The sequence below is a fragment of the Hemibagrus wyckioides genome, linkage group LG06 (genome assembly GCF_019097595.1).
Source record: "Hemibagrus wyckioides isolate EC202008001 linkage group LG06, SWU_Hwy_1.0, whole genome shotgun sequence".
Classification (NCBI taxonomy): Eukaryota; Metazoa; Chordata; class Actinopteri; order Siluriformes; family Bagridae; genus Hemibagrus; species Hemibagrus wyckioides.
The window spans coordinates 4,502,019-4,512,713 of NC_080715.1; the positions used below are offsets into that span (position 1 = coordinate 4,502,019).

At 42.5% G+C, this 10,695-nt stretch overlaps 3 protein-coding genes across 4 annotated transcripts; 2 read left to right on the plus strand and 1 right to left on the minus strand.

Moving 5' to 3' along the window:
- Nucleotides 1–118: 118 nt before the first annotated feature.
- On the plus strand, nt 119–2,068 carry LOC131354188 (ASNSD1 upstream open reading frame protein-like). The gene is made up of 4 exons (XM_058391545.1): nt 119–405; nt 518–571; nt 1,760–1,835; nt 1,928–2,068. The coding sequence occupies exons 1-4, from the start codon at nt 349–351 to the stop codon at nt 1,966–1,968; spliced, it is 228 nt and encodes a 75-aa protein (XP_058247528.1). The 5' UTR covers nt 119–348; the 3' UTR covers nt 1,969–2,068.
- On the plus strand, nt 2,005–7,799 carry asnsd1 (asparagine synthetase domain containing 1). Its single transcript, XM_058391538.1, has 3 exons — nt 2,005–3,354; nt 3,613–3,794; nt 4,682–7,799. Exons 1-3 carry the CDS (start codon nt 2,005–2,007, stop codon nt 4,926–4,928), a joined length of 1,779 nt encoding a protein of 592 aa, XP_058247521.1. The 3' UTR covers nt 4,929–7,799.
- Nucleotides 4,920–10,635, minus strand: zgc:136439 (uncharacterized protein LOC678627 homolog). Of its 2 annotated transcripts, XM_058391543.1 has the most exons (8): nt 10,435–10,635; nt 8,205–8,294; nt 7,921–8,000; nt 6,262–6,377; nt 5,957–6,054; nt 5,795–5,863; nt 5,214–5,272; nt 4,920–5,136 (listed from the first exon to the last, which is right to left on the minus strand). In XM_058391543.1, exons 1-8 carry the CDS (start codon nt 10,633–10,635, stop codon nt 5,016–5,018), a joined length of 834 nt encoding a protein of 277 aa, XP_058247526.1. In that variant the 3' UTR covers nt 4,920–5,015. The 2 variants fall into 2 exon arrangements, with proteins under 2 accessions (XP_058247526.1, XP_058247525.1); XM_058391542.1 differs by having other exon boundaries at nt 5,795–6,054.
- Nucleotides 10,636–10,695: the final 60 nt, after the last annotated feature.

Below are 10,695 nucleotides of genomic sequence, written 5' to 3' on the forward strand. Positions count from 1 at the left end.
CTTTAATATATTAATGTTATAGCAAAAAAAACTGTTGTGCTAAGAGGTTAGCATAGTTAAAAATCTCTTGTATATTTTATCAAATAGCAAAATCAACTAATAATAAATTTAGTTTAAAAATAATTCTATGCACTAAACGACTGAACGAAACCTAAGCGCACCAATCAGAAGACGGTTAACATGTTCAATATCCAATCAGCGCCTTCTTGCTTGGCCAATCGTGAAGATGGAGGCGGGATCTGTCGGAATACGGTTAGGGTAAAAAGAAATCATGCTAGTTGTTAGTACTTCCGCTTGTACAGTTCCGGCAATGCTTTCCTGAAGGTTTTTTAAAAATATTGAGCAAAAATGTCTACTGATCTTGTCCAAGAGGAGCGAGCTACTAAAGAAGAACTAAATAAACAGGTTAGTGGGAGATACATGATAAAATCGTTGTGTAATGTCCTGTTTATGGGTGTGTTTGTGTGTGGTTAGACTGATTATTAGCACGTGTTTACACGAGATGATCTTCTTCTAGATCAAGGAGCAGAAGATTGTGATTGATGAACTGTCAAATCTGAAGAAAAACAGGGTAAGAGTGCACTTTTTCATTCCTTTTACACTCACAGCTTTGAATAAACTGGGTACGTGAATGAACAGGGATTAAAACTGTATCAGGATTCAAAGAAAGGTATATAAAATGTATAAATCCTCCTGCATTACAGATTACACCTGGTTTAGAAGTTGCATCAAAACTGTGACTTAATCCTGTTCGTGTGAAATAATGCCATACACCATGATACACTATACTGCCAAAAGTATTGGGACACCTCTCCAATTCATTAAATTCAGGTGTTGGGCTCAGCCCCTTAGTTCCAGTGAAAGGAATTCTTAATGCTTCAGCTTCATACCAAGACATTTTCGACAATTTCATGCTCTTTGTGGGAACAGTTTGGGGATGACCCCTTCCTGTTCCAACATGACTGCACACCAGTGACCTATGCAAGGTCCATAAAGACACGGATGAGTGGGTTTGGTGTGGAGGAACTTGACTGGACTTAACCCAATAGGTCAAAAACTGGGACGTTTGCCTTTACATGCACATGAATAATGTGTCCCGCCCTTTGCAGCTATAACAGCTTCAACTCTTCTGGGAAGGCTTTCCACAAGGTTTAGGAGTGTGTTTATGGGAATTTTTGACCAGTCCTCTAGAAGCGCATTTGTGAGGTCAGGCACTGATGTTGGATGAGAAGGTCTGACTCACAGTCTCCGCTCTAATTCATCCCAAAGGTGTTCTATGGGGTTGAGGTCAGGACTCTGTGCAGGCCAGTCAAGTTCCTCCACACCAAACACACTCCTCCATGTCTTTATGGACCTTGCTTTGGTCACTGGTGTGCAGTCATGTTGGAACAGGAAGGGGTCATCCCCAAACTGTTCCCACAAAGTTGGGAGCATGAAATTGTCCAAAATGTCTTGGTATGAAGCTGAAGCAAGCGTTCCTTTCACTGGAACTAAGGGACCGAGCCCAACCCCTGAACTCAATGATTTGGAAGGGTGTCCCAAAACTTTTGGCAATGTAGTGTATCTACAAATGTTAAGGTGCATTGTGGGAATTGTCTAGCTGCTAGGGCACATAATTATGCTCTAATTGCACTAATAAATGAACAGGGTTGATCTGGAGTCTATCCTGGGAACACACCTTGGCGTGAGATCATGTGCTGATGTGTCCCAATAACAAACAGAAAAAGAAACAGAGTCAACGAGTTTTCCTTTCCTACAGAAAGTCTTCGTCCAGCAGCCGAACAGCAACATCTTTTTTCTCGCAGATAAAGGAGAGACGTTAAGCATGTGCAAGCGTGAGACTTTCATCTGATCCTCTTCTCATATCACAATTTATTTTTTGTGTAGCAGAATCATTTAGCTGAATTTTATCTTTTTATTTGTACAGAGGATCTGGACAGAATGAAGAAAGACTACCAGGACATGTAGGACCTCTGTGTGTGTGTGTGTGTGTGTGTGTGTAAAATGTGTGGGATCTGCTGTGTCGTGAGTTTGTCTTTGTCTCGCTGTTCACTTCACGATCATGTCTACGAAACCCTGCATCGTCGAGGACCCGATCGCAGCCGGGACGTCACGGCGAGTTCCTCGAATCCAGAGTACAGTTGCCTTTTCTCTGCTCACGTTCTCCACATGAGAGGAAGTCCGACTCCGCAGCCTCTGCAAGATGACCACGGGAATCTCCTGCTCTGGAACGGCGAGGTCTTTGGAGGTTTGGCGGTGGAACCTGAAGAAAACGATACCCAAGTTGTTCTCAGTCGTTTGTCAGCGTGTAAAAGTCCCTCGGCTGTGTTGTCCGTCCTGGGTCAGGTTAAAGGTCCGTGGGCGATTATTTATTACCAGAAAGAGGAACATTGCGTCTGGTTTGGAAGAGACTTTTTTGGGAGAAGAAGCTTGCTCTGGAGTTGGGGGGCGGACGAGAGATCCTTTACGCTGACGTCCGTATCTTCTCACTCGTCGGATCTCAGGTGTTTAGAGGTTCCAGCAGTCGGTGTTTACAGAGTGGACTTGAAGAGCTGGACAGAGAGGGAAAGTCTGAAAGTCGATGTTTATTCCTGGGAGCTCACTGATTCGGACTTTACCTGGGAAGGTTTCCCCAGTTCCGTCTCCTTTGTCCTGAACCATTCTGGACTGTCATCTCCAGTTCTCCCCATGAACATGTCCGTAACTGAAGTGGAACCAAATTCTTGCAATTCCAGTCACACATCACTGGATGATCTTAAAGAGCTTCTAAAAAGCACCGGGAAGCGAGAAACAGTCCGTCGTCTCATAGACGTCCTCGGTGAGGCTGTGCGCAGGAGGGTGCAGCACCTTCCCCATCAATCCCACCCCCATCAAGCACAAGTCGCAATACTTTTTTCTGGAGGAATCGATTCCATGATCCTGGCTGTTCTTGCCGATCGCTACATACCTCCGGACAGATCCATCGACCTCCTCAACGTGGCTTTTAAACTCCAGGAACCGAAGAAGAATCGGGGCTCGGGGAAGAAAGGCCAAAACAATAAAAAAGAGCGTGAAACTCACGCCGTCACGACATCACTGCAAACGCATTTCGACGTTCCGGATAGAATCACAGGTCGGGACGGATTGCGGGAACTCACAGCTCTCAGTCCTGGGCGGAAATGGAACTTCGTCGAGATCAACGTTACCCAAGAGGAGCTTAAGGAAATGAGAATGAAGAACATCTGCCACCTGGTGTATCCATTAGACACCGTCCTGGACGACAGTATCGGATGCGCCGTGTGGTTTGCAGCCAGAGGAAGCGGCTTGGTTTCGGAGGGAGAGGCAGCACAGAGGCAGCACAACTCCACTGCAAAGGTAGGAACGAAGCTTTCTGGTTTAATTTACAACAGCATTAGTGTTCGGAACGTTCCCCCCTTAATGAGTACAAGACAAGGTGATGGACACCATATTTATGAGTCGTGGTCCATTAGTAGCACAAGCGTCTAAAACAAACCTCATAGAAGAACAAATCTTGAGAGATGACGTCAAATGATTAACAATCCAAATCCAGATAACTGTAATCCATGTACAAGGAACATTCTGTGGATTGTGTGACCTCTCGTCTGTCGGCAGGTCGTTCTGACGGGCATCGGGGCAGACGAGCAGCTAGCTGGCTACTCCAGACACAGAGTGCGCTTCAAAACCTCAGGTCTCCAGGGACTGGTCAAGGAACTGGCTATGGAACTGGGCAGAATTTCCTCCAGGAATCTCGGACGAGACGATCGGATTATCGCGGATCACGGAAAAGAAGCCAGGTAACTCCTTGTTCCACATCCTGAGAAGACTGACCGTGTAATATTTGTACTGACGTCATCACCAGTGGCATTCATACACTGGTGTTTACAGTCATGAACTGGTGTTTGGGTCAGATTTGAAACACTAAAGTGCTAAATTTTAAATGTTGTGGGCGGGGCTACATTACGACCTCGGCTACTAAAACAAAAAAACTCCTCAAGGGCCAATCATGACGCAGATTAGTTTGATGAAAAAATTTTTCAGGCTAGATAGCTGATGTGATAAACTAAATGTTGGTTGTTATGGTTACAGTGTATTTATTTTGAATAGCATAAAAATGTTACACCACAGTGCTGTTGGATTCTCGAAGCTGATTGGTCAGAACGCATCGATTAATTTTATTCAACTATAGCTATGAGAGAAGCGCGGCTACGAATCAGAAATTTATTATTGTCTTCTAATGTTTCTATAGCAACAGCTAGTTTATAGAAACAGATGTTCTAAAGGGATTTAAAAACGTGCGTCATTGTTGATTCGGTGAGGATTTTCGTAAGGAAATGTTTATTTAAAATGTATTAAAAGTAAAGGAAAGTCTTCTGAAGTCTTTCAGCAGGACAGGAGAGTTTACACTTCTTTTCTTTGTCAAGAATTTTTTTGTCCTATTGATTTCAAAAGAGTGAAAAACGATGAGTGAGAGAACTTGTGTTTATAGCTGCTGTAACATAAGTGAGCACTAATGTAGAAAATCAGCTTCTAATCTAATCAACTTCTAATCAACCCAGAGTGTTTTCTTACTTCATATAGTCTAAATTTTATAGGTGTCAGGTTTATTTATGTAGTTTAATAATAGATTCTCTGCTTTAGTAACAAATTAGTCTTCTGATTTAAATCTAATTTGTTCGCTCAGGTTCCCGTACTTGGACGAGGACGTGGTGAGTTTCCTGAACACGCTGCCGGTTTGGGAGAAAGCAGATCTGTCTCTGCCTCGAGGACTGGGAGAGAAGCTCCTCCTGAGGCTGGCAGCTGCGGAGCTCGGACTCGGACCTTCCGCCGTACTGCCCAAGAGAGCCATGCAGTTCGGTTCTCGAATAGCCAAGCTGGAGAACAGCCGCGAGAAGGCTTCAGAAAAGTGCAGCAGACTGATCGCCAGTTAGAGCAGGGATTTTTATTTTGTTTTATTCTTCTAATCACAGAGGCAGTGGATCTGAACGTCTTGACACGCGTCCCTGTGGGTTTGAATACTAGATTAAATAAAGGACTGGATTTTTAAGTTGTTCTTTGAAGTATCTGTCGCACTCGGTGTATGATGCCAGGTTTCCCACATCGAAGCGTCCAGAAATCTCATGCACGTACACCGGCCTCCTAAAATAAAAACAAAACCAAGACATGACAAAACACAGCGTCCATGACACTTTAGCTTTATAATTCAAGTGAATTACCTTGCTATAAGCCATGACAGGAAGTTCCCTGGTGCATCTCTCTCCTCCAGTGGCCGTGTCTGTAACCAAGAGGGTTGAAGCTTGCAGTTAGGACGGTGTATTTACTTATACCACAGCGCCCCTGAATCCTCAATTCTGATTGGTCAAAAAGCGTTGATTAATTTTCCATAAGGTCAGCTCTGACAATTATGGTGTTGCTGTTCTCTTAGTGTTTCTATAACAACATAGTTTTCTGTGAAGGATGTTTAATGAACATGAAAAAAATCTCCAGGTTTAGATTTTTGGTCAGGATTGAGTACATTAGAGAGAAAGAAAAGAGGCTGCTGAGGGAAAGACTGTTTATCACTGCTATAACATAACCATAAATGGAAAAAGAATGACGTTTTCTCTTAATAAACAACAACGACAATCATTCTCGCTGGACATTTTTAGGAAAATAATCAATTTCCAAGTGGAAACAGTAAGTCTGCTTCACTGTTATACTACATCTTCAGTTTTCCTCTTGGGTGTTTAATGAACAAATGAGCAATGTTACTTTTTAATATTTTGTAAAGTTGAGAAAACTGAGAAATCTCCAGTACCTCCTTCTCCTTCAGGAAGACGTCCAGCAGAGGAAGTGTTGTTCTTGAGAACAAGTAAAAACAGGGACACTGGAAGAAAACACGACAGAATAAGTCCTCTGTGTGTTTACACGTAGTTGTAGAGACACGTGACTGATTCGTAGTGTTGTGTGTCATTCGTACGGCACTGCGTGAGTGTGTCTCAGACGGCAGAGGCTTTTCTTTCATACGCTGCACCCGATAGTCTGAATCCACCTCCAGGATGCCGTATTTTGCCGTTTCTGCAAAGGGAAGCGATTCTGTGCTTTAATGTAGCAGAGAGAAGCCAGATATCAAAACGTAACATTTACACCTGCATGTAGAATTGAATTTGGGATTAAAGTTAAAAATAAAATAAAAGCTTCACACTTTCCTGAAGAAAAGTATCTTATTTTATTAAATGGGAATGTTTCCTCCCTTTTTTGACATCAGGGATTAATGGTGCTCACCCTCGTCCTTGCATTTATATGTGAGCACCAAGTTGGCGTCTTCAGTTTTCCTCTGCAGCTCAGCAAAATACTCTGTAAACTTCCTGAGACTGAAGTCCTCTTTAAACAGCGTGTCACTGGAGAAAAACACAGCACTCGAACATCAGGGTTCATTAAATTCATCCTGGGCTAAATAAACACTATATTGCCAAAAGTTTTGGGACGTCTGCCTTTACATGCACATGAATGTAATATGGTGTTGTCCCGCCCTTTGCAGCTATAACAGCTTCAGCTCTTCTGGGAAGGCTTTCCACAAGGTTGAGGAGTGTGTTTATGGGAATTTTTGACCATTCCTTAACAAGCGCATTTGTGAGGTCAGGCACTGATGTTGGACGAGAAGGTCTGTCTCGCAGTCTCTGCTCTAATTCATCCCAAAGGTGTTCTATGGGGTTGAGGTCAGGACTCTGTGCAGGCCAGTCAATTTCCTCCACACCAAACTCGCTTATCCATGCCTTTATGGACCTTGCTTTGTCCACTGGTGTGCGGTCACGTTGGAACAGGAAGGGGTCATCCCTAAACTGTTCCCACAAAGTTGGGAGCATGAAATTGTCCAAAATGTCTCGGTCTGAAGCTGAAGCATTAAGAGTTCCTTTCATTGGAGCTAAGGGGCCGAGCCCAACCCCTGAATTTGGAAGGGTGTCCCAAAACTTTTGGCAATATAGTGTAGCTGTCTAATTTAAAAAACACTCTTAATACACTTGTTTCTTTTAGTCCCAGCGTTTTTTTAAAGTCTAAGATCGGCTGGTACTGAGAGTAGGACCCAAGGTTTCCCATTAGAACATCTCCCAGAGCATCACACTGCCTCCACCTTGGCTTGTCTTGTCTAGTGCATCCTGGTGCAATCTCTTCCTCAGGAAAATGACACATGCACCAAAATGTAAACCATCACCAGACCTCCTTGTTGCACTGCTCCATGGTTCTGCATGTTCAGCATGGGCACTCTGACCAGGTCTCGCACATCCTTAACAAAATCGCAAAGATTCTTACACTTGTCCATTTTTCAACAAGTCAAGTTCAAGAACTGAAGAATAATTATATATCCCAGCCCTGACAGGTGCCAGAGTAAACAGATAATTAATGCTATTCACATCACCTTCTCAGTGGTTTTAATGTTATGGCTGATCTTTGATGTCTTTATATTTGTTAAAATGTATAATCATCTCTCGGGGTACAAACAAGATCAAGACTGTCTTCAAGCAGCATCCAAAAACCTCTTCCTGAAATACTTTACTAGCCCTAGTTTTAGACTACCATTGATGTATTTCATTGACAGAGACTTTCTGTAAATAACTCGGGATGAAAGCATCAACCAAATGCTGTAATTTTCCCAGACTGTAAAGATAATAAAGCATAAGGAAGTATGATTAACAAACAGTATGTCTAAAGATGTCTTAAACTTTGTGCGATTTCCTCATGATTTGATTGAGTTTTTTGGATATTTATTTGCCGCAGCAATAATCTGATGTGTAATCATATAGTAGCTCATATTCAATGAAATATGCTTTTATTAAACACGTAGCAATTCCCTGGCTTTCATACAAACTCGCTCGTTTTTTCAACAGATTTTAAATGAAAGCTTTCTGAGACTTCGTAGGAGAGACACAGGAAAGCGAGGCATACCCTCCAATCACGATGACGTCATCGTCCACTGCAAAGTGATTCACCGCCAGCTGAAGGCATGCAACTGCCCCGAGTCGCTCCTGCACAAAAGCAGTTGTGGTCATAATGTGCCATCGTGAAGCGTAGCAGTGTTATTAATTATATAATAAGAATTATATAGTAAGATTATAGGAAAGAAGATTGTGCCTCAAATGATTCTGAAAGAACTCACCCGAAATTATCCCTGATTATAGACATTGTGAACAGAAGCGTATGGTTTTGTCCTGGATTTGAGTTGACCGTACCTCGTTATTTCTCGTCCCATCATTAAGGACCTGAACACTGGGGAAGTCTTGAGCCCAGAGCTGGAAAGCTTGATGGTAATGTGCATTGGTCTGTGGAGAAGAAGAGTTAAAAAAAAAAAAAAAAAAAGATTTAATAATATTACTATTGGGGGATGTGGAAGCTTTAGTGGTGTTGGACTACTGGAAGTCAGAAGGCTGTGAGTTTGAATTCCAGGTCCACCAAGCTGCCACTGCTGGGCCCTTGAGCAAGGCCCTTAACCCTCAATTGCTCAGTTGTACAAAATAAGACAAACTGTAAGTCGCTCTGAATAAAGGGCATAGGCTAAAAGCTAGACATGTAACAATATACACTATATTGCGTGGGACACTGTATGGTTTTGGGCCGATCTTAATTTAATACTGTAATTGTGTGTTGCACCTCAATATCAACAGAAACACCAAACAACGTAACATACTCTAAACCCTGTCACCTGGCATTTCTTACATTATATAACTTAATTTTTTCCCTCAGTACACCAATCAAATTTCTGAATTGCTCACTTTTTAATAGATAATCAGCTTTTGAAATGTATGACATATGGCAGACCCAATTATCCAGAGAGTCTTTATCAGTGAATACATACGCTATATCGCCAAAGGTTTTGGGAAACCCCTGCTTGGGCTCAGTCCCTTAGTTCCAGTGAAAGGAACGCTTAATGCTTCAGCTTCATACCAAGACATTTTGGACAATTTCATGCTCCCAACTTTGTGGGAACAGTTTGGGGATGACCCCTTCCTGTTCCAACATGACTGCACACCAGTGCACAAAGCAAGGTCCATAAAGACATGGATGAGTGAGTTTGGTGCGGAGGAACTTGACTGTCCTGCACAGAGTCCTGACCTCAACCCCATAGAACACCTTTGAGATGAATTAGAGCGGAGACTGTGAGCCAGACCTTCTTGTCCAACATCAGTGTCTGACCTCACAAACGTGCTTCTAGAGGAATGGACAAAAATTCCCATAAACACACTCCTAAACCTTGTGGAAAGCCTTCCCAGAAGAGTTGAAGCTGTTATAGCTGCAAAGGGTGGGACAACTCCATATTACATTCATGTGCATGTAAGGGTAGATGTCCCAAAACTTTTGACAATATAGTGTAGATACTTGTTCACAGACTAAGAATACCATGATGGGAGGAAATATAACAATTCACACCTTGAGGGAGACTGAAACTACTCTTGATTAATCACCTCAGAGCTCTAATTAGCATAAACCACCAGTCACTTCCAAGCAACACCACAGAATCAAGTCAACAATGCTGTACAACACGACACGACAGTTCAAATAACTACGACTCTAAGACCAACTTGAGTTAAGCAGATAGTACACAAAAGTTACAAAAAGAGAATAAATTAAATAAAGAACTTAAAGTGTACATTGTAGACTGTAAATAGGAATCTATTTATCATTTCAAACCACAGCCCTATTAAATTACAGCTAGCTTTCCCTAAGACACTCATCTGGAGAAGATGACATTAATAATGCCATTCTTTCTCATTTATCTTTTGTTGATAATACTCGTGTATTTTTATCTTTTCGATGATACCCCAGATGTGATTAAAGCTACACACTGGGGAAATTCCCATCGATGTGAAGCCGGAAAATGATGAATATCTTGCTTTTTCCTTTCTAGCATCTGATCCTGAGTGAAAGCTGGGTGTTATCTCTTATGTTTGAATGTTTTCTTGTATGAAACTCCATCATAAGTGGGTTGAATATAGTAATATACCCTATTGAGACGTCAGAGTGGGACACACCCACTGACTTCTCACAGGACTGACTAAAACAGCTCCAGCCCAGAAATTAGAACCAGAGTTATAATCCATCCATTTTCTATACAGGTCACAGGGATCTGCTGGAGTCTATCCCAGCACACATTGGGTGAAAGGAAGGGGTACACCATGGACAGGTCACCAGTCTATCACACGGTCACACACATAGACAGACAACCACACACACACTCCTATAACGTACATGTTTTTGGACTGTGGGAGGAAACCGGAGTCAACTCCACACAGAAAGGCCCGGGATTCGAACCCAGGACCTTCTTACTGTGAGGCCACAGTGCTAACCACTAACCCACCATGCTGCCCTATTTCAATATAAACACTTTCAGTGTTTTTCAGGGTTGAGTTTTGCTTTTATGTATTTTTTGACTAATTAGGAAAGGAGACCGGAAATAACACTCACGACCACAAACACTTGCTGTACACACGCTGAGTGAGAGAGAGCTCTGAGCCAATGGGAGATGAGGGCGCAGTCTCCAACCGGAAGTAGGGGTTTAGCAACACCCTGTAAGTGTTCAAAGTGTCTACTCTGGTCCTTCTCAATGTCTCTCTGCAACCTCGTCCCATAACCTGCAGCCAAAATAACAGCCTTCATCATTGACATTTCCTTATGACGTCAAGATAATAAAATATAAACGATCTTTGTAAATTCCAGCTAGCCAAA

Bases quoted from the DNA above. Each gene is read 5' to 3' on its own strand.
- zgc:136439 (XM_058391542.1), bottom strand. From the start codon at position 10,635: ATGTCAATGATGAAGGCTGTTATTTTGGCTGCAGGTTATGGGACGAGG. The intron at 8,001-8,204 runs GTACGGTCAACT...GCTTTTGTGCAG, and splicing joins ATGGGACGAGAAATAACGAG to GAGCGACTCGGGGCAGTTGC. The intron at 6,378-7,920 runs GTATGCCTCGCT...GTTTTTCTCCAG, and splicing joins GACGTCATCGTGATTGGAGG to TGACACGCTGTTTAAAGAGG.
- LOC131354188 (XM_058391545.1), top strand. From the start codon at position 349: ATGTCTACTGATCTTGTCCAAGAGGAGCGAGCTACTAAAGAAGAACTA. The intron at 406-517 runs GTTAGTGGGAGA...ATCTTCTTCTAG, and splicing joins AAGAAGAACTAAATAAACAG to ATCAAGGAGCAGAAGATTGT. The intron at 572-1,759 runs GTAAGAGTGCAC...CCTTTCCTACAG, and splicing joins CAAATCTGAAGAAAAACAGG to AAAGTCTTCGTCCAGCAGCC.
- asnsd1 (XM_058391538.1), top strand. From the start codon at position 2,005: ATGTGTGGGATCTGCTGTGTCGTGAGTTTGTCTTTGTCTCGCTGTTCA. The intron at 3,355-3,612 runs GTAGGAACGAAG...GTCTGTCGGCAG, and splicing joins AGCACAACTCCACTGCAAAG to GTCGTTCTGACGGGCATCGG. The intron at 3,795-4,681 runs GTAACTCCTTGT...TTGTTCGCTCAG, and splicing joins GATCACGGAAAAGAAGCCAG to GTTCCCGTACTTGGACGAGG.